Source organism: Xenopus laevis, chromosome 7S (genome assembly GCF_017654675.1).
Source record: "Xenopus laevis strain J_2021 chromosome 7S, Xenopus_laevis_v10.1, whole genome shotgun sequence".
Classification (NCBI taxonomy): Eukaryota; Metazoa; Chordata; class Amphibia; order Anura; family Pipidae; genus Xenopus; species Xenopus laevis.
In genome coordinates, this window is record NC_054384.1 from 43,772,599 (window position 1) to 43,796,368 (window position 23,770).

Sequence of the window (23,770 nt, forward strand, 5' to 3'; positions counted from 1 at the left end):
GTCTACCCAATATAAGGAATGAACAGTAATATAAGAAAACTGGACATATCTTAAAAGTGAAAGGATGATTTGGCAGTAAAGAGCATTATATATATGGTGCATAAGACTTATAAAAAGAACAGTGTTTTAAAGAACAGAATGCAGTAGTGTTATAAAGCAAATGGAAATGGAAATCTAAGAATTGTTGTGTATACTTACAATCACTCTGATTTTTGGGTTCAGGTGTTTCAGGGCAGCTGCTGACCCAGCCAACAAACCACAGTGCCCTCCTGCTGGGAATATAACTGCATCCAAATTGGGAACTTGCTCATATATCTCTAGACCCACAGTGCCCAGACCAGCAAGGTAGTCAGCACTATCCTCCCTTGGCAGAAAAAGAACAATGGTTTATAAATCAGTTTTTGTTTTGGGCCAAGACATTTGCAAAAAAAAGAAATGAAAAAAAAAAACATGGTGAACATATTGTCATTGTTACATAGTAGACGTATGTCTTAGAACATATAATGATAAGATTAGCAAATGCAAATCTGCTTATTCTGAATGGGAATAATGTATTATTGTATGTACTGTCATAAGCAACTATTCTGGTGTAAAGTATAAGTGTTTTTAAACCTTTTAGGATAGGGCCACATGGTGGCCAAAGCCAACTAGGGGAAATCAGCTGGCTGAATTGTGCCAGGCCTGGACTGGCAATCTGTGGGTTCTGGCAAATGCCAGAGGGGCTGCTATAAGGTCTTATGGAAAGTCAGTGTTTAGTGAGCTGGTGGGGGCTGTTTGGGGGTCTATGTGGGCTGATTGGGTCTCTGTGTATCTGAAATGCAAGGGCCTATTTTAATTCTAAATCTCGACCGGAATTTTTCTACCATACCACGGGCAGTAGTCTCCTCTCTCTTTGGCATTGAATCAACTCTGTGAGAACAAACTCAGCAAGTTTCAACAAAGAACTGTGAGTGTCTGCATTTTGATACAAAATCTGACGATGTCTGTTCGCAACAAGCCGATTAAGTGCTGAAGAGAGAGGAGACTACAGCCTGTGGTAGGGCAGAAATCAGCCTAACCTAGCGGTTTTCAGCCACCCTGTGGCACTAGCCTAAGATGCCTGAAGTGATTAGGACTATAAAATGCTACAAGTGCAAATGGGTAGGAGTTTGAAAACACATAATGTTTACATAATAGACAGCTGACCCTTTTTGGTAGTGAAACTCCAACCTAGTAGAGGCATTCCGCCATGGATTACAAAAACTTTTCCTAACATCTCTGAAGGAGAAAAGGCAGACAGGTTAATTAAAATCACATTGACTCACACTTCAGCTTTTTTTAGACTTGGGCTGCCCAAGAGTTCAAATACTGTATGTATCTTGGGTATTACATCTTTATTTTAATATAATGCATTGCCCAAACATGTTTTATCATCCTACAGCATTTAACACTGTGTTTGACTTTATATACAATAATTCTAATGTTTTTCAGACTTGCCAGGATTCCTTGGTCTGTTCAAAGAGATGGGCTATTTGTATAGACAATCACAAGCACAGACTGCTCCTTCCCAGACCATCTACATTTCAGCCCCATGATGCTTTAAACAAATAATGTTCTCTTAGTCTGAAGTTTTCTGCTTTAGAAACATATGTTAAACAGTACAGATGTTAATGCCCCTTGAGGTTTGACAGGTGTTTCCCATTGGTTAGGAATGTGAAGGATGAAAGTTAATGTTACTAGTGAGGCAGGCAAACTATATTGTGCTTGGTTTTTTAGAGAGTCCTTATTTTATGGCAATGTCCTAATGATACCACACAGAAATTATATTTGCTTAAAGGGTATTTATTAGTGTTTGGTCTATATCTTTGTAGCAATAAAACCGGTACTTGTGTTCCAGTCTCCATTGACACAATATGATGCTAAAACATAACATAAACATAATTTATTGGACTTTTTTAAATCAAGCACCACTTTGATATCCAGCATTTGGTCAGGCCTCCTATAAGCTTATTATAAGGTATATATACAGTATATATACTGTATATATATATATATATATATATATATATATATATATATATATATATATATATATATATGTATCAAGAAGGCATGAGTGCACACTGGGATTTACTTAAAACATATGATGTTTATTTTGTTACATTAAAACAGGTCAACGTTTCGGTCCACCTGTAGGACCATTATCAAGACACTGAATGTTTTATAATGTACCCTTTAAGTAGAAAAAGGGAAAAACACTCAATGTCATCAAGTGCCCCAGATAGAGTCATGTGATCAAGAAAGGAAAGGCCAAGCGCCAGCATGTGTGACATTAACCATTTAGTGCAAGTATTACCAAGGATTTATATATATATATATATATATATATATATATATATATATATATATATATATTTATATATATATATATATATATATATATATATATCTATATATCTATATATCTATATATATATATATATATATATATATATATATATATATATATACAAGCATTGCTGTATCAGCCAGTCAGACATACATCATAGAATATACAGGACAAGAAGTATGCGTTCACCCCTAATTGTACCTTAATTGACCTTCAAGATTAACTTTAAGAATATTTAAGAATAAATTGTTCAGATTCATTTTGTGACCCAAATCATAGTTTCAAGTTTCAGGACAATGATCCATTACTCCATAGTGAGAATACTATGCTTCAGCATCCCTGTAGTAAACCAATAGAAAGAAAGCAAAACAAGCAGCTGTATTCTCACCTTAAATAGCTGGGGGATGGGTTACAGTGAGGTATATCTGATTAAACATTGGCTAGACTCTTTATGATATTATCTGGAAATTATCATATTATATGGATGCTTATTATAGGAAGGCAGTATATATTGTATGTGTTACATGTTTATTATTATTACATTTAATATAATACAATATATAATATAATGGTCTCTATAACATAAATTTAAAAGCATGGAAACATTTACCAACATATTTTTTAATAATGAAGTACATTTTCTTTCATAGAACAACTTAGATTGGTGTTTTAATATACTGTAGGTCTGTTACTTAGGAAAGAGACAAAATTGATGGCTGAAATTGTAAAGTTGGTCCACTCAACCTATGGCTCTTCTGCCTCTCCAAAACATCAATCAGAATTGCTGAGACATGTTAGGATTAGTAGTTTAAAAACAGCAAATGGCCAATACATATTGAGTGCAGGTTGGCTTCCTTTTATGTTTGATGAATGAATGACTTAGCAACATTAGGATCCTGGTACTTACTCCTCTACATACAGGTATCCATTCTCTTGAGCTAATCTCCTTGCATGGCTCTGTGCATCCCGAGCCGTTGGACCAAATAATATAACCATGGCACCATAGTCACGGCACATTCTGACCCGGCCTAGGGAGGTTCCAGCTGACATTATGACAAATACAGGTATTTGTAGCTCTGAAGCATGAAAAGCCACAGCCAAGGCAAAGTTACTGTCTGTAGCGACAATCACACCTTTCCTTTGCTGATCCTGTTGGCACAAGAACTTAGAATAAGTCATTGGACAATGTATTTTAAAGATCATCAGTTTTGCAAATTAATGTATATATACCTATTATTTTTATCATTATTATTGTTTATTTATATAGGGCTAACTAGCATATTCTGCATAGTTTACAGACATTATCCATGTTCCAGAAACTCCAGGTAGCCTCAGGAACTGACACTACGAATGGAGGCTTCTGCAATGAGATCAGAGTTAGGAGAAAGACTGCTTTGTCTTTGGTGAAATATTTGCCTATAGAAGAAAAATCTCTTTAAGTCACTATGTGAAATTTATGGACAACTGTAGCCACCATACTAGTCTCCCAATTTTATTGTGAAAAATGTATTTAACCTTGATTTCCTATAAATTATTTGTTTTTGATTAGTAAATGTAGGAGACCTCCAGTCCCTATACTTTAAACTGCAACAAGAATTCCTTATCTAGCAGATTGCTTCATTCTATCATAGCCTGTGATATTTGCCAGCAAAATGTGTCAATATTTATATGCAGCTTTACCTGGGGCAGAGAAGTTAGCAGGTAGAGGACACCTCTCTCCTTTACAGACCCTGTATACTGAAGATACTCCTTTTTCAGGTATATGTCGATACCAAACTGCTTTGAAAGCCTTGAAAACTGGAAAAAAAAATGATGAATATGTTGCCATTACAGAATATGTGAGGCACACAAATGTTAAGTGCCATTACTGTAGTTAAAACCAGTCTCTATTTCTTCCTCTATTCACTATAACAGACATTTGCAAGTGCAGAAAAATCACCCGGTACACAGTATCTTTCATGTCCTTTTAAGTTGTACTAAAACAGGATAGATCTTCAACTAAATAGATATTTAGTCGAAGACATGGTAATGAGACAGTAGCAGTAGCCACAGTGTTAAAAGTAAAAATAAACAAAGACAACATGTTTTCCAACAATATGAGCATTATTGCACCACCACTAATTTTGTACAAAACTCTAGATGCATATAATGTGACCATACTGGTACAAGGTTTTTGGCCCTTTGTAATATGTGCAAATATGGGGTTGGAAACCTCCTTACAGGTATGCCATAGGTAATGTGTATAAGAGGACACTGACTTCAATGTAATCTTCATATTCTACTGTGCTGATACACACTTTTCTCTACCCTATTATAGGAAGGTTAATAAAAGTTTACCTTTAGGAATATTTATATTCTTATCAAGTTGCATAATGCCAATGGGAGCAAATAATTTCCTCACCTGGTCAATATTAGTATCAAGCAGTTAGACTTTGGAGCATATATGTGTGAGAATGTATACACTGTTAGTACACTGTAGTACAGTGAGTACTCATTAGATACTTATTGTGTTGCTTTATCTGCTAAAATGCTCTCTTTCTGGAAATACTGAAAGGCTAGGAAATATGATTTTATGGAAAATGCTAAAAATTATAGTAGTTTTATTCATAGCATATACATTTCTATGAAAATGAAAATTGCATACTATATGCAGTGGCAATGAATAATGCAAAAGGCATTTAACTCCATACCATGCAGGGAGTTTTTTGGATTCCACTTTGGATTTTGAAGGCAGCTGCACTGATATCCTCAAATCGCAGAAATTCATTCTTTGGTCTCACACTTTTTTTTATAATCTTTGGAGTAACACTTTCAATAGCTTCTTTAAGCTGGTCCCCAGGGTTTGCCACTTTCATTTCCCATGTGGTCAAGTCCCCATTTAGATATTCTTCTTCTACAAAGTCCTTCAGTCTTTCAGGGTTGATGGGTAATGGACGCGGTGCATTGTAGTCACTTTGAGCTTGACCATTCTTTTGGCCATGCTGTTGGTTTGAATCTTGTTTTTTGGTTGCATCTTCACCTCTGATAGAAGCAAGCACAGACAAAGCCTTATCTCCCTACATTTATAGTCTTGTAAGTTTTTTTTCTTTTTAGTTATTTAAAAAGGTCACCGATTAAAATAAATCCCCTTCAATACACAAAGCTTTGCAGTACAAAACCAGAAATATGCATAGAGACATGCAAAAAAAGTGTTTCAACAATTCTGCTTTGAAAAATAGAGTAAAAGATCAAAGATTATACAATAACTATATTCAGAACAGTATATACAGCCCTTTCAAAAGAATGGATCATCTTCAGTTTTTCTGTACTTATAAGTAGAAGCATAAGGCCATTTCATTTTGTGTGCACAAAACTTCTGCATATATACATTATATACTGTATAAAGTACATGAGTGGGAACAACTATGGTTCTTGACTTGTTAGACACATACTGCTCATGCTGATACTATATATGGAAAAAGCAAACAAATACTAGCAAACAAATATTTTGAAAAGAACTCAAAAACTTATACAGATGGTATACAGATGGCAGGTTTGGGTTATCTTTATGATTTAGAGCAAGTGGGAACAAACATCACAAAATTCTCATAGTGTCACATAGAGAGAAAACACAGTCCTGGAGAAAATCACACCATAACATAAGATAAACTGGGCTGAAAGGGAAAGTAAACTTAAAAATAAGTACATTTTTAAAATAAGTTCATTTTGTGCCCTGAAATTTTACTTTGTTATATAGAATGTAAAATGACTTTGGGGGTTATTTACTAAAACTCGATTTTTTTTCTCATTATTTTATTAAAACAAATTCAACCAAACTCCCATCCACAATTTTACCTTATTTATCAATAAAATAACTCAAAAACTTTGTGAGGAAAAATACTGTACAAATTTTTCAGATTTGACGCCACGTCTGGACTGAGATTCAAAATAGACGCTGGCATTTCAGCTACACAGAGGCCCAAACAGCACCTCACCAGCCCAATAAATAGTGCCTGTCTATGGCAACTTACAGCAGCCCCTCTGGCATTTGCCAGAACCCACAGATTGCAAGGCTGGGCCTGTTTGACGCCTGAAAACTCATAATTTTTCACATTGAGCAGAAAACCACAAATAATTATTGATTATTGTATAAAAAACCTAGAGCAGATCATGATATTTTCCAATTGTAAAAGGGCATCTGCCATTAACTTCTACATAACTTCGACAGGTTTCAGATGGAGTATTTTTGGATTTGTACTTTTAGCGAAAAATTTGAGTTTTCCCCTTTAAAAACCAGTCCAGAAAAATTCAGGGTTTTAGTAAATAACCCCTTTAAAGTAACCTATAGGTCACGTTGATCATTTTTTTCTGAAAATTCTGCTTTTGTAATTGTTACTTGAAGTTCCTATACCTGACTGTTTGGCCAACCTGACTGTCTAATGCTAATGGCTTACTGATGTATAAATACAGTATGGTGGCTCCACTCCTCTCGTGAGTGCTCCCCCCATGGGCGTCCACAGATAGGTGGTCCTTAATACTAAGGATTATTTAGGGGAGGTGGAACGACAGCTCTCAAACTCGGACCACTACCTTAAATTAAGTAATGATCCCACTGCAAGGTTGAGAACGGATATACAGATATTCTTAAATGATGCATGTGTGACAGGGATTATTACCCCAGAAATAGAAGCCTTGCTACTGAAAGAAAACCCTAGGGTACCGATCTTTTATCTCCTTCCCAAGGTACACAAGACTTTAGTCAACCCACCGGGTAGACCCATAGTGTCGGGGGTAGACTCACTCTTACAACCATTGGCAATATATGTAGACACCTTTTTGCAGGAGATTATACCTAAATTGGACACTTGCTTGAAAGATACCACACAATTTCTCAACTCCCTTAGAGAAACGCCGTTACTGCCACCATCACCTATTGTCTGTACAATTGATGTGAAGGATTTGTACACCTCAATAATACACGATGAGGGAATAGAATGCTGTAGGGAGTACCTTCTGGAGGATAAAGTACCATCACATGAAGTGAATTTTCTTTGTGAGTGCTTGGATTTTATTTTGAAGCGAAATTACTTCCGGTTTGACTCAGATTTTTATCTACAAGTACAGGGCACCAGTATGGGAGCTAATATGGCTCCGGCCTATGCAAATATTTTCATGCATAACTTTGAGCATTTATTTGTACTGAGTCATCCGGTCTACAAGCACCACATAGCAGTATGGAAAAGGTATGTGGACGATATTTTCATGGTATGGACAGGTCCACCAGCTTTACTGTCTGAGTTCCACGCATACCTGAATACCGTCCACACTACCATAAAATTCACTATGTGTGAGGGTCCGTTGATAGTAAATTATTTGGATGTACAAGTGACATTGATTGATGGGGGCTTCCATACTGATTTATTTAAAAAACCCACAGATAAGAATAACTTATTGCATAAAAACAGTTTTCACCCAAGGGGGGTCACTGGGGGACTACCCAAGAGCCAATTCATCAGGGCTCGACGTATTACATCCTCGGATGAACTATATGAACAGCAAGCTGATGATCTGGTGAGAAAATTTCATGAACGGGGATATAATAAACACGATCTGCAAGGGGTTAAAAAGGATGTCCTAGATATGGATAGGGACAACCTTTTGAAAGTAAGGGATAAGGATAAAACCCCTAAGAAGCAAAATGTGGTATGTGTAACGACATATGGGCCCCATTCAACCCTACTTAGGAAAGTAATAACACAACATTGGCCAATTTTACAAAAAGATAAAATCTATGGTAAATTGTTCACAGAGAAACCACTGTTTAGCTATAGGAGAGGAAAGACTATAGCAGATGGACTAGTAAAAACGGATTTTAGAAGGAAACCAATGCAAAAACCAGTATATAACAGGGTGGGAACTTTCCCATGTTATAATTGTGGCCACTGTAATGGGATCATCAAAGGAGAAATTTGCAAGCATCCGAGCCAAGGGCATGATATAAAATTAAAGCATTTCGCAACCTGCATCTCGGAGCGTGTTATATACCTGTTAAAATGCCCTTGTGGGTTATGTTATGTTGGTCAGACCTCCAGGGCGGTGAGAACGAGATTGAACGAACATAAGAGTGTAATAAGGAATTTCAAACCAGAAGAAAAGGAAGGGAATACTGACACTGATAGGAAGAAAGGAAAGGAGAAATACAATAAAGAAACAGTATTGGCGAAACATTTCTTCGAGATGAGACACAATGTTGCTCAATTGAGATGGCAGGTACTGGAGGTAGTGAGGAAAGATGTAGAAAATGATGTAAAAAATTTTTTATTGAGGCGAGAGGCCTTCTGGATTTGGCAACTTAAGACATTAACTCCGGGAGGTCTAAATGAGAATTTCAGCTTGACATGCTTTTTATAAGATAACGCACAATGCTTTTAATATGCTTTTAATTATAAAAGTTTAAGATTTTTGTGTCTTTTCCATTTTTTGTTTTAGATGAGAAATATCCATGTGAGGACTATCAAAATGGGTGGTGGTTAGAGAAAATTAATGTGGTCACCGATAGTGAGTAATGGGCACTAATGCACTTTCATATTTTTTATAAACGTTTTATACTATTTATATAACTTAACATTTATGTGTGTGATTTAAATTATTGTATAACACTGATGATATATGAGAATAAGGATGGAAAAGAGTAAATATCACTAATAGAAATGTATAAAGTTTTAACCCATATAAAGGGTTAACCAGAAGTTGCATCATGGGAATAGAAGGAGGAGCATTGCACTTATAAGGGTTTGTGTTACTTGGGTGTTTTATCCTGATGAAGGGTGGTGAAAACCCCCCGAAACGTTGATGTGTGGTGAAAATAACAATAAATAACCTGCTGATTATGAAGTGTGTGCGGAGCCGTGATTATACTGCAATTCGTCCACAGATAGGGGCAGGGGGGGCACTTGCCCCACCCCCTGGACTTGTACTTGCCATATGTATATTTTTTTTGTTTTGTTCTTTTTTATATGAACACATTTCTTAAAATTACCATTAAGCCTGCCATTACCATTAAACCTGCAATAAGATTATAAAAGGCTTACATCTTATGGTTAGCACCCCTTAAAATAATGGAACATCCCAATACCCATTCTACTGCTAAGAGCAGCAGTTGGGATTTAGCTCCTCTTCCCTCTGTGAGACAACTTCCTGTGTGACGATTGAGAGAATCAGAGTAGAGGGCGAATCTGTTGTGTTGAACTTGAAATGTGAATGCCAGTTTAAATATATACTGTATGTGTGTGTGTGTCTTTGTGTGTATCTATGCCTGTGTGTAAAATGAACTGTTAGGGGCAGATTTATCAAGGGTCGGAGTGAATTTGAGGGAATTCGAAATTCGAAGTAATTTTTTGGATACTTCGACCATCGAATAGGATACTACGACTTTGAAGTAAAATCGGAGTAAAATCGTTCAAATATTCGACCATTCAATAATCAAAGTACTGTCTCTTTAAAAAAAACTTTGATTTCAATACTTCGCCAAATTAAACCTGTCGAAGTGCTATGTTAGCCTATGGGGACCTTCTAGAGCATTTTTCTACGTTTTTGGAAGTCGAAGTAAAATCATTTGATCGATCTCTGAAATCCTTTGAATCATTCGATTAGAAGGATTTAATCGTTCGATCGAATGATTTTACTTCGACCGCAGGATACCAAAATTTGCTGAAAAAAAAACTTCAACTTCGATATTCGAAGTCGAAGTATTTCAATTCGATGGTAGAATTTCAAGGTATTTTTAACTTCGAAATTCGACCCTTGATAAATCTGCCCCTTAGGGGCCGATTCACTAACTTCGAGTGAAGGATTCGAAGGTAAAAAACTTAGAATTTCGAAGTTTTTTTTGGGCTACTTCGACCATCAAATGGGCTACTTCGACCTTCGACTACGACTTCGAATCAAACTATTCGAAGTAAAAATTGTTCGACTATTCGACCATTCGATAGTCGAAGTACTGTCTCTTTAAAAAAAACTTCGACCCCCTAGTTCGCCATCTAAAAGCTACCGAAGTCAATGTTAGCCTATGGGGAAGGTCCCCATAAGCTTGGCTAACTTTTTTTGATCGAAGGATATTCCTTCGATCGTTGGATTAAAATCCTTCGATCGTTCGATCGAACTATATGCGCTAAATCCTTCGACTACTATATTCGAAGGTGAAGGATTTTAATTCTTAGTCGAATATCGAGGGTTAATTAACCCTCGATATTCAGCCCATAGTGAATCGGCCCCTTAGTGTTAATGTGTGTGTGTAAGAGTAACTGTGTGTAAGAAGGTCTGACAAACTGTGTGTGTGAGTGTGTCTCTAATAACCCTCTGCCTCACTTTATTAACTGTCCTCTTTTATCCTTTCCCCTCTCATTCTGCTGAGTTACCCCCACACTCACCCCTCTCTCTCTCTTTCTGTCTGTACCAACCCAGCCTGTCTGACCACGCTATTCCGTCAAAAATCCTTGGTAAACAATCTTGCCCCTTTGCTTGTCCAGAACCCTTGCTAGACTCCTCTCTTATTAAGACCTGGCGGCATCCGATTAGCGGAGGGCTCTTCCCGAAGTGAAGGCCGGCAGCTACAGGCAGATGTGGAGCTGAGTCCAGGGAGCCTAGCACTTGTTCTGGATATAGGGTGCCAATCGTGACAGTGTGTGTGTGTGTATCAAAGCAAAGTTCTGCATTTTGTTACTATTTGTTCATTGTATGTCCAAGGTGAATTCATGCACCTCAATACCCAATGGACGACAACTGCATTTTAAAATGTCATTAGATGCATAACTTTAGCTACCATGCAGCCCCATCGACATTGTTCGTGAAGGGAAGTATTGACCAAATAAAAAAGTGAAACTGTACATTTTTAACTACATTTCCTAAATGCAGCTTTTATCCAAATGTATTGTCGGGGAGGCACATTTATCAAATGTTGAATTTAGAATTCATGTGAGTTTTCTTTAAACTTCCCTAAACTCCCAAGTCGAAATGTATTAATAACATCAAGGGGCCCATTTACTTAGCTCGAGTGAAGGAATAGAATAAAAAAAACTTCGAATTTCGAATGTTTTTTTTGGCTACTTCAACCATCGAATTGGCTACTTCGACTTTCGATTTCGACTTCAAATCGAACGATTCAAACTAAAAATCATTTGACTATTCGTCCATTCGATAGTCGAAGTACTGTCTCTTTAAAAAAAACTTTGATCCCCTACTTCGCCACCTAAAACCTACCAAGGTGCCATGTTAGCCTATGGGGAAGGTCCCCATAGGCTTTCTATCAATTTTTTGGTCGAAGAAAAATCTTTCGATCAATGGATTAAAATCCTTCGATATTTGCGGTAAATCCTTCGACTTTGATATTCGAAGTCGAAGGAATTACATTCGGCAGTCAAATATCGAGGGTCAATTAACCCTCGATATTCGACCCTATGTAAATCTGCCCCCAAATGTTTTAAACTCAAACTAATTGAAATGACCGGAAAACTCAAATCAAACTCGAATTTAAAAAACTTTATTCGTGTTTTTTCTCCGAAAAAAACTCGAGAGTCAGGAAGGCTACAAATATCATCAAATTGATCCCTGGACCTCTTCCATTGACTTATACAGTAATTCGGCAGGTTTTAGGTGGCAAATAGTCGTATTCGAGTTCTTAAAGGGCCAGAGTATGATAAATCTAGAAATTCGAATTAAAACTCGAATCGAGTTTGGATAATTCACAATTCGAATTTGAGAGTTTTGACCCAAAAAAAATTTGATAATTTGAATTCAACTTTTTACTCCGACCCTTATTAAATCTGCCCCTTAGTGTTACACTATCTCATACCCTGTGTTACCTTCTTTCAAATTTTGCAGCTTTGTTGCTCAGCATCTCAGCAGAATGAATTTGTGGTTAGCCCTTTTAGTTAACCTTGCTTAGTGCTCTAAGCTGAACTGTGCTTTCTGCCTTTCCCACTATTGCTGTTCTCCTATTAATGCCGTGATGCTCTACGTCTTATCTGCTTGGCTGATCCTCTGATGACCTCTCTATCCACGGTAACAGCCTTTGTGTTAAAGATCTAATCCTTTCTATTTTATGTCGACTTTTCTTACATGTAAACCTTTTAATACAAATGTAATTACTGTATTTTAGCTTCTCTTTCTTTTACTTACAGAGGCAGCTACAACAGGAATGGAAGAAATGACAAGGGGAAATAATTGATAACACATTTAGTGGAGGCAGGAAAGGGTTAGCTTTACACAGAATATTCTTCTTATAGGCAGGGCCTCTGTTTATAAGAATGCCGCCCACATCACACATACACAACAGGGGAATAATGATATTATTTTTTCCTCTACGTATCAATCCAAGTCAATCTGTTTAAAGAATGGTTAATGGAACTGAAGTGTAACAGCTACACATTTTGTAAATGCAACTTATTTCCAAACATTCAAAGATTTTTCCAAAGAGTTTTGGTGGTGTATACAATTTGATTATTTATCCTGTTAGCATGCTAAACCTCCCATGCTTTATACAATAAAAAGGAACTGGAGACCTCAGGTTTGCCTCTTACTCGATAAATTCAATTTACTGCTCTGCCATTTGGAGCCAATGCAACAAATTTTACTTCAATGTGTTGCTTTCAAAGCCATGCTGCATGCTACTATATGTGCTAGAAGGAGTCAATTTCTTCAAAATTTACTACCAACAGTTTAAGTTCTTTATAAGCTTTTTAGGACGCTGTTAGTGTTACACATGCAGTTACAGCTCAATTTTATGCAATCATTTTAAGTTTTTAACTTGAGGGCCTTTACAACAAGCTTTTATGAAGAATCTCTAAATACTTGAGTCCTTTGAATTTTTTTGTCTGTCTGGCTAACCCCTCTCCAAGTTGTTTAAATACCTGATTCTTATTAATAAAAATATAATGGTATTGTAAAGGTAAAATCAAGTATTTAACCCCTTGCAAGTCTGCAGCAAATGGTGCTTTAATCACATTGTATGTTTTCCACATGAGCTAAGAATATTGTACATTTTTACAGTTTATCTGCAATTACCCAGTTATATAATATAGACTTTTTTTTTAATAAAAAATAATTATTATTATTAATAATTATTAGTGCTATATTTACTAGCTGTTCAATTTACATCTAAAGGTGATACTGAAAAAGACTATTTTTTTTTTGCAACTGCCAGGAACAGATTCTCCCTAGTCTGCTGTGAAAAGTCACTGTCCTGCTATGGATACTTTCACATACACACAATTTGCCTGGTTATAATTATTTCTAAGTAAAAATATCTTCAAGGACATGTGTTAAATATGATCCTGACGCTCCAGTTAGGGGGCTGGCATCGTTCCCTGAACCAGATGATGCTTACCAACAGCTCCAAATAATCCTCCACTCTGAGCTCAGTATGAAACTAAGCTTGCCTTTCTTTGCTCTAGATTTTTTTAATATCTCCCATTGTACTTAGCAAAAACACACACATTTGGCCGAATTTGAGTCTGCTGTGAAAAGTCACTGTCCTGCTATGGATACTTTCACATACACACTTTGTCTGGTTATAATTATTTCTAAGAAAAAATATCGACCAGTTAGGGGGCTGGCATCGTTCCCTGAACCAGATGTTGCTGACCAACAGCTCCAAGCTGAGTATGAAACTAAGATTGCCTTTCTTTGCTTTACTTTTTTTTTAATATCTCCCATTGTACTTAGCAAAAACACACACACACACGTTTATATATATGAGGGATGTGATTGGCTATTCCCTACATTGATTGACAGCCTACAGTTTTACTTGGCAGTACACTTAGTTTTCATGTAATTAAAATTTGCTTATTCAAAAATTTGCTCCTGGTTTGGGGCCACTGAGAGCAATATCCAAGGTGAGCCACTGGTTGGGGATCAATGTTCTAGAGCAGTGATCCCCAACCAGTAGCTCGTGAGCAACATGTTACTTTCCAACCCCTTGGATGTTGCTCCCAGTGGCCTCAAAGCAGGTGATTATTTTTGAATTTCGGGCTTGGAGGCAAGTTTTGGTTGTATAAAAACCAGGTGTATTGCCAAACAAAGCCTCAATGTAGGTTAACAATCCACATAGGGGCTACCAAATGGCCAATCACAGCCCTTATTTGGCACCCCAAGAACATTTATCATGCTAGTGTTGCTCCCCAATTCATTTTACTTCTGAATGTTGCTCACGGCTTTAAAAGGTTGGGGATCCCTGTTCTAGAGCTTGTTATTCAGACCCTCAGTTAGGGGCATATTTATCAAGGGTCGAATTTCGAATTGAAAAAACGTTGAAGTTCAAATTCAAAACGACCGACAAGTTTTTTTGGGTCAAATAAGTCCATTTTCGATCGAATAGGTTCATATTTGGCCGAATTTCGAATCGTTCTAATCGAAGGAATATCGCATACAAACAAATTCGATTGAAAGTTTTTCCCCAAAAAAACCTTTCAAAGCCCACCAATTGACTCCAAAGCCCAGCAATTCGGCATGTTTTAGATGGCGAATAGTCAAAGTCGAATTTTTAGAAACAGAGACAGTACATGACAAATTTCGATATTCGAATTTTCTAATTTTTTGCAAATTTGGACTATTCCCTAGTCGAAGTACACAAAAATAGCTTGAAATTTGAATTTTTTCAATTCTAAAATTCACCTCGACCTTTGATAAATCTGCCCCTTAGTGTTGCAGGAAAATACAAGTCAGTTTAAAAAACATGTATTTACATATTAATATATATATATAAATCATAGGAACCTACTTGTCTGGTAACAGCCTCTCGACACAGCTGTAACAAAGTAAAGGAAGGAAGGAAATTTGGATGGGCACTATATCATGCAATAAGATACACAGAACTAATAATACAATGAATCAGCAAAGAAAAATGCAAATGTGGAGAGTTTTAGTTAACGGGGTTGGTCAACTTCCAACACTTTTTTCGTCCAATAGTTCACCAGAAATAAAAGGCTTTTTATAATTACCTTCTATTTTTGATTGCTTTTCTTATACTGAAGCTTAAAATTTAAATTTTCACCTTTTTATGTCTTTGTAAAGCTACACTTGGATTGGGGGGAGGGTTGTCACTGACTTTGCAAACTGTTCTAAATTAATACACAAGTTTATACATTTTCATCTTTTGTCCTGCTGAGCAGAATCTCTGATTTTCATTAATGGCAGCTGTTAGAATTGATACAATAGTTGCTAATATTCCACAGATGCTGCTGAGAAATGTAGCAATTAATGTAGCAAATTGTAACAGTTCAGAACCTGCATCTGCCTCACTGAGCTGCCAAATGGAAACACCAGAGACAGGAACATAAAACTTTAAATCCAATCAGCCAGTGTGCGCTCACACACAGTGGAGCTGAAGCTGAGGTCAGCTTGGAGATGCCTCCTATAAGTGTATTTGGGCTGACCTCAGCTTCCGCTCTGCTGTGTGTGAGCACAAACAGGCTTATCAGATTCACTTCATAGAGCAGTGGCACTGAGCAGATCTGCTTCTCTCAGCCTGCAAAAATACACAGGAGCTTTCACCCTGTGTGCCCATAACCTTAGGGCTCTGATGATGTTTTTATCTCTTCAGGAGGGAAAACTACAGTCAATAAATTACATGGTGTCTAACAAAGTCAGCAGATAATGTGGGGCACTTCAAAATATCTAGATTGGGTGTACCTACATATAAAATATTGCAAACTGGTGTAGCAGACTTACCATTCTTCTGAACAACACCATGTTTACAAGGTAGATAATTCAATTTTCACTATAGAACCATTTCTCTTTCCTCTTTGTTGTGACTATTTTATTAACCGGTGTCCATTATGTAGGTGGTGCACTGACTAACTACTTTGCAATGACCAAAATGTACTTTTTATAAAACATTAGGCAAAGTGTATGTTAAAGGGATCCTGTCATCAGAAAACATGTTTTTTTTAAAACGCATCAGTTAATAGTGCTGCTCCAGCAGAATTCTGCACTGAAATCCATTTCTCAAAAGAGCAAACAGATTTTTTTACATCCAATTTTGAAATCTGACATGGGGCTAGACATATTGTCCATTTCGCAGCTGCTCTGATAAACTTCAATCACTCTTTACTGCTGTACTGCAATTTGGAGTGATATCACCCCTCCCTTTTTTCCCCCAGCAGCCAAACAAAAGAACAATGGGAAGGTAACCCAAACAGCTCCCTAACACAAGATAACAGCTGCCTGGTAGATCTAAGAACAGTACTCAATAGTAAAAATCCATGTCTCACTGAGACACATTCAGTTACATTGAGAAGGAAAAACAGCAGCCTGCCAGAAAGCATTTCTCTCCTAAAGTGCAGGCACAAGTCACATGACTGGGGGCAGCTGGGAAATTGACAAAATGTCTAGCCCCATGTCATATTTCAAAATTGAATATAAAATAATCTGTTTGCTCTTTTGAGAAATGGATTTCAGTGCAGAATTCTGCTGGAGTAGCACTATTAACTGATGCGTTTTAAAAAAAACATGTTTTCTGATGACAGGATCCCTTTAAGCACAAGGCACAAGCCCTATTCATTGAACCCATGTTGAACAAAGGTAATGTTACCCTTTTAAACACTGTGAACTAATGTGGCCCACCATTTTTTCACAACTGGTTGATCCAATTTAGGTCTCATGTGTTAATTGTACTGAAGTGATCTGACATGTTATATACAATATCTGAAAATGTTTTTAACCAAATAGGTCTATTTCTCAAACTTGCTGTAAAAAATGTTTAGTCCAAACTCATGTGTTCATAATTCAACTTAGAATAGTGGTGATCATCTTTAATTTGTATTATATCCTTTTCAGATTTTAGGGGGTATCTTATTCATATATAATCTTTGGTCACTTAAGGAGTACTTACCATATTTTATCTTAACAAATTGTTACTGACCTTGCATGTATATATAAACATTAATCATTTCTCCCCAAAGGCACCCTTTTCTGTAGGAAAAAATTATTTAAATAGCCTGTCTTCATAGCTGCAATATAAACCCTCCATTGTAAGAAATTCGATTTTTTCTTTTTTATAAACTCTTTGATCAGTGACATGAGGTCTGACTTGCATTTTCCATGGGTTTGAATTTTTTTCTGTCCTCTCCCAGGATGAAATATTCTAAAATACATTTATTATTTATAAGTATAAGAGCTAGGATAGTGGAATTTATTAAAACTCCAATTTTGTGACACATTCACCTACCTGCAAAGAACACACGCAGCAGCACTAGGCCTAGTTTGTTGGCACAACAAACCACTGTCATAAGATTCAGAGTGCTGCAGCGTGTGTTCTTTGGAGTTATATGTGAGTCCCTGGCAGGGGGACCAGCACCTTGCATCGGACACTACAACAAGCAGATAGGTATAGTTGAGCATTGTCCGCATTGGTTGTACATTCACCTACCTGCATTCCTTGCAAGAAGCGTTCTGTGCCTTATATCGTGGCTTAGTGTATCAAGGACAGGGCAATATTAGGCTTTTAAAGTGCTGCCTGAGACAAAGTTCTTGCAAAGCGGTTATATCTCAGTAATGTAGATGCATAACAGATATATAACAAGGTGCACAATGTAGCTATAATCAAATAAACCACACCAAATTCACTTATTTGACACCCAGGATGCACATTAATGGACTGTCCACTACATCCTATTCATTTTTTTAGGCACCATTTCTATATGCTGTTAAAATCTTTTGTTTTCCATTGCAATGCAACACCTTAGGTGCAAGGACACAATATTTTGGCAACAAAGTGCCTTAAAAAACTATATAAATTGAAGCCAGATGTAGAAACCCAAGTTCCACAGCCGGAGTTATTTCACTGGTCTACTCATTACTAATGGACAATCCTCCGGATCTTATTCCCTCATATTCGAGAGCGTGGGAAACGGACTTGGGCTATCAAATATCCCCAAATAAATGGTCCACAATTTGGAACTCGATTAGACATATATCTCCAAATATTAGTATTAAGGAAACAGCATATAAAGTTGTAATGAGATGGTACACCACCCCAGTTCAAAAACAGAAATACCTGGCAAATTACCCAGGGACATGTTTTAGAACCTGCTTAGAAAGAGGGTCCTATTATCACACATGGTGGACTTGCCCAATTGTTCACAATTTATGGCTTGAAATATATCAGATTGCAAACCAGATATTTGAATCTCAGCTTGCTCCAGATCCAGAGAATGCTCTACTCTGTCTTCCATCAAGAAATCTCTCTAAACCACAGAACAAACTATTTGCTCAATTATTGGCTGCAACCAGATGGTCCATAGCCTTGAATTGGCTTGCACCCACCTTATCTATAACTCAAGTTAAGTCGAGAATTGACTATATACAATCTTTGTCTTACTTATCAGCCCTACTTGCTGATTCCTTGGACTCCCACAAACAAATATGGGATCCTTGGGAAAAATTTAAAGTTAACATGAACCCTGTGAATAATGCTCCGCAAGTGTAGTTGGGCTTCACTTAATCCGATTTCAAAACTAAGAGAAGATGATGTATGTTATTATGCTTCCCCCCCCTTTTTTTTTTTTTTTTTTTTCCCCTTTACTGTTATAATTTATTGTATTACTTTATTCCCTGTTCATGATGTTACAACTCATTAAGAATTGTATGATAACGTTTTATCATAATTTGTAATGTTACTTTATTACCATATATGCATGCTTGATATCTGATAATACAAATAAAGAGATATAAAAAAAAAAAAAAACTATATAAAATGTTAAAATGTCATTTTTAGGTGAACTAATCATAAACAGTTATTTTTGATGTTTACAGAACAACATGGTAGGGGTACATTAACCTCTATTGATATTATTATTATATTCACTTTAAATGCTTTGGTATTTGCTTAAAATGTGTATTGGCAAAACGGTGGCATCATGACAAAATTAGAATATAATTGTACCCACCAAAGTGCTTTAAATTTAAGACTAACTTTGTATGTCCAATACTAATAGAGTCCAGTAATTCTCACTAAACTTTAAATATGCTTTATACTGTGTATTATAAACTATAATGCTCCCAATAAAAAATGTTACTATATGGGGTACATTATAATATTATTGTTTATAAAACAGCAGTATTTTCTCTGAAATATCTTACTGCAGAAAAGGGCAGAAACTGCTGACCAGATGGTCATTAAAAGCCTCCCTTTGTTTTACTCTTAGGACACCAGTAACTAGAGCAGAGGTCACTGCTTACACTGCTCATACTTTTTTAAGGTCATATTTGACTAAACCATGTTTTAAAATTAATCTTATTTCTTAAATAAGATGTAAGCGTCAAGTTAAGTTTGACTATTGAATTGCTTTGCAGAGGGTGTGGAGAATCATTGACCCTGGCAGAGAGCCAGAAGGCAGATATATATTTATACTGTTTAATGGTATATTTTAGTAGCTGTTACATCTGTATGTTTTATGAAATTAGAGGCATACTGTACTTCTTATGACCTTGAATAACCTCACATTTGGGTGCTGCAAATTGCACAGTAAACTATTCTAGTTCATAACTATAAAGATAATGTTAACTGCAGTGAACTGTCAGATCATGCTGGAATATTGTAGATACAAAAATAAAGGCAACAAACCACTCTAAGGGAATTACCTATAAAGCACAGCTATGACAAACACAGCGATGTGAAGCAGACATCCAACTATTGCTCCCAAGGGTGGAAGGAAATTGACTGAATATTGGGGAACACTGAGACCTTTGTCACTCTCCATGCCTCCTAGATAGATACAGTGAGCTATGGGTTATCCAACCTGCTCCAGAAGGGATCAGTGTCTTCCTCCCGTTCAGAATCCTGGGTAGGGTCGCTGTTGCTTAGTTTCTTGGAATATAGGAACTGAGCTGCAAAATTCATAATTTTCCTCCACTTGATTTCTTCTCCCACACTTCTGTGCCCACCAAGAGGTAGAGGTTACACCCCTCCCTTGGGCACACTGTGTTGAGATGTTACATATGCAGTTCAAACCACAACAATCTTCAACACAAACAAGATGGCTTGGAGTGTTGTCTTCTACTATATATAGAGATTACAGCATATGCCAGTCTGTCTCTGCCAATTTAACTCATGCCTAGGATTATAGTGTTCTCTGAAGAGGTAAAATTGGATAAAGCCTTTAGGAGATTAGTGGCTATATATTTTCTACATCACTGCCCCAGTTCATTAAAGCACCAACTTAAACCTTTTCTGAAAAGCAAATTCTAGTTCAGATCTTGTAGCAGGAAAAACCTGAAAATAGCTTTGGATTGGAGTCTGTTTGCTGCATTTTCTGCAATTGGAAACAAGGCATTTACCGGGATATATTCCCTTTAATATGATCTGATGCCTATGGCATTATAGCTTCCTGAAATTTCAAGTTCCAGATTTTTTGAATTATGCAATACTTTTGGTACCATTTGGTCATATGATTTGTTTTGCAAGGTCTATCTCTGACTCTGTCCCATATTATACACAAAATACTGTTTATTTGGAAATACTGTAAATGAATATTGAAAGTATGTGGATTGGGGGTTCTTTGTTAAGAGTGATCATATACTGCAGGATCATGAAGTGTAAAATTTAGAAAACTAGCCTTTTTGATTATTTTTATTAATAAAAATAAACGCCATTTCTAATTCTAAATTCACTGGCATAAGGGATCAGTACAGCCAAGGCATGGACCCTGGCCAACTCTCTCCTCTAAGACAAAAAAAAGGTCTGTTTTAAAAGAGAAATTTAACAAAACGTAATTATTTGCCTACAAAATGTATTTCTCTCACTCGAAAAACCTTCTCCCAAAATTACAATAATTTGACGGTACATTACCTTTCTATATAAAAACACTAAGGGCCCAATTTCAGAATACTTGCACCTTCGGGTTCCTTCCTTCCAACACATCAGCTATCTGCTCGCCAGCTTTTAGGTAGCAAGCTTTTTATTTGTGAAATAACATGCACAGGGGAAAAACATGCCTGGCAGAAAGCCAAGGTATTCGAAGGAAAAAACCATGCAAGAGTTTAGGAACTATTGTGATTTTTGGACCTGAATGCTCAAACATAAGGCTAGAATGTTCTTAAATTGGACCCCTAAGTAGGTTCTTTTTGGCAGGCCCATCTTTACCTCTTGTATTGTTATTGGTTGCTGCTTTGTATGTAATTCTGTATGCTCAATGTATAAACCCATTTATTGTACAGAACTGCAGAATATGTTGGCACTTTATAAATGCATGTTATTAATAACAATAAGTAACATAGTAACATAGTAGTTGAGGTTGCAAAAAGACACACAGTCATTGAATTTATACAAGGGCTGAGAGTCACTAAAGCAGAGACTGAAAATGAAAAGTTTCAGTGTTTCTGCTGTAATGTATCAATCATTTAGGTCTGTAATATACAATAAGCAGAAAATGAAAATAATGCTAAACATCAGACATGATGGGTGTATCATTGTGATATGATAGTAGTAAGAACATGATAAAGAACATGATAAAGTGCAGATGTGCTCATAGAGAACAATTATATCCAATGGCTATTTATTTATACAATAAGGTCAGATGGAGTGTGAGTGTGAGAGAGATCTGTCCGGCCCCTGAGTATTCAGGAGCCTTATGGCTTGGGGGAAGAAACTGTTACACAGTCTGGTAGTGAGCACCCTAATGCTTTGGTACCTTTTTCCAGATGGCAGGAGTGTGAATAGTGAGGGGTGTGTTGGATCATCCACAATGCTGGTGGATTTACGGATGCAGCGAGTGGTGTAAATGTCCGTGATGGAAGGAAGAGAGACACATATGATCTTCTCTGCTGTCTTCACTATCCTCTGTAGGGTCTTGCGCTCCATGACAGTGCAGTTCCCAGCCCAGACAGTGACAGATGTGTATGTGTACCTTGAGAAAGGTCCCAATGGGGACCAAAACGTTGGTTGTGCATACCATGCCATAATACAAGTTCTGCAAAGATCCTTGCTGTTTTTAGTATATATATATATATATATATATATATATATATATATATATATATATATATATATATATATATATATATATATATATATATATATATATATATATATATATATATATATATATATATATATATCTTATTGTAGTGGACAGCACTCCGTTCCAAGTCCTTTGCCTGGGTGCTCGGTAAGACCAGTATATAAAATAAAAAAAGACCAGCAACACCAGGTTTTTGCAAGTAGAAAAGTGTTATTGCATATGTAACCGACGTTACGTTTCGGTCCCCTTTGGGACCTTTCTCAAGGTGAGAGAAAGGTCCCAAAGGGGACCGAAATGTAACGTCGGTTACATATGCAATAACACTTTTCTACTTGCAAAAACCTGGTGTTGCTGGTCTTTTTTTATTTTTATATATATATATATATATATATATATATATATATATATATATATATATATATATATATATATATATATATATATATATATTGTTCTAGTATGCATTTTTTTGGTTGAAGTAAATAAAAAAGGTTATTTTTAACATTTTACAAACTCCAGCATGTTATACAGGTTTAAAAGTTAATACACAAGATAAACCAACCTATACTAAGCTATATAAATGGTATTATGTTTCTTGCCTTCCTCTGGATCAAGTAGAAGTTAGGCTTATAAAGACCTGAAAGTTTGAACTGATTCATGTGTCTTTTTTCAACCTAAGTTACTTTTTAAGCAACAGCCATGTATATTGCATGTAAATTACAAGTAGCTACTGTATAACAGATTTGAGCCAAGATTTGAGCTCTACTTCTTTGTAAGTAGCACATATAGGATACAAACATGAGGGCGAACACATTTTGGCACTAGCACTAAAAGTATAAATTGCTGGCATTCAACCACGTTAACAGGAAAACCCCAAAATAATGTAATTCTAAGCAACTTTTTAATATACATGAATTAAAGATTTTCACTGGTTTTAACTGTAAATGTATTTTTAGAGAGCAATATTTTATCTCTTTATACATTACTGAGAAATGTAGCAAAAGTCATCTCTTTCCCAGCCAAGACTCCATTTCCCACAGCGCATGCTTTTTCAGATGGCTTCTGTCACACTGTATCAATAGTCAGTATGAGCATGGATAGAGTAGCAAGGGTTAGAGAGATGCTGCTTTCAACAGCAATAGCAAATAATTTCAAAACATTGTAATTGGGCAATATTTTATGTTTGAGGTTACAGCTTTTTTAATCCATATATTTATTTTGTTCTATTTTTCATTTATTACAGGCCCATGAGATACCAAAAGGGTTAAAACATTTGGCATTTTTTACTCTTTTCCTGTAAGGTTGAAGGCTGGCCTTTGAATTCCATGCACGCCCTGTGTGTTTAAATACAGAGGGGAAGCTAGGAGTCACTCTGGATTCTTGCCAGCTTGCTGAACAACTAGCTCTG

General features: G+C 36.4%; 1 protein-coding gene across 4 annotated transcripts in view; it reads right to left on the reverse strand.

Annotated features, from left to right (window-relative positions):
• LOC108703378 (L-threonine ammonia-lyase) overlaps positions 1 to 20,410 on the reverse strand; it is a 57,311-nt gene extending 36,901 nt beyond the window's left edge. Inside the window, exons 1-6 of one of the 4 annotated variants that reach the window (XM_041571161.1) lie at positions 20,143 to 20,410; positions 15,123 to 15,149; positions 5,059 to 5,389; positions 4,049 to 4,165; positions 3,276 to 3,517; positions 199 to 364 (exon numbers count right to left, since the gene is read on the reverse strand). In XM_041571161.1, coding sequence (XP_041427095.1) covers positions 199 to 364; positions 3,276 to 3,517; positions 4,049 to 4,165; positions 5,059 to 5,389; positions 15,123 to 15,149; positions 20,143 to 20,243 — 984 coding nt within the window. In that variant the 5' untranslated portion in view covers positions 20,244 to 20,410. Of the gene's footprint in view, positions 1 to 198; positions 365 to 3,275; positions 3,518 to 4,048; positions 4,166 to 5,058; positions 5,390 to 15,122; positions 15,150 to 19,984 lie in introns of all 4 variants that reach the window. The other 3 variants (XM_018239450.2, XM_041571163.1, XM_041571162.1) reach the window with 3 other exon arrangements.
• Between the last annotated feature and the right edge of the window lie 3,360 nt (positions 20,411 to 23,770).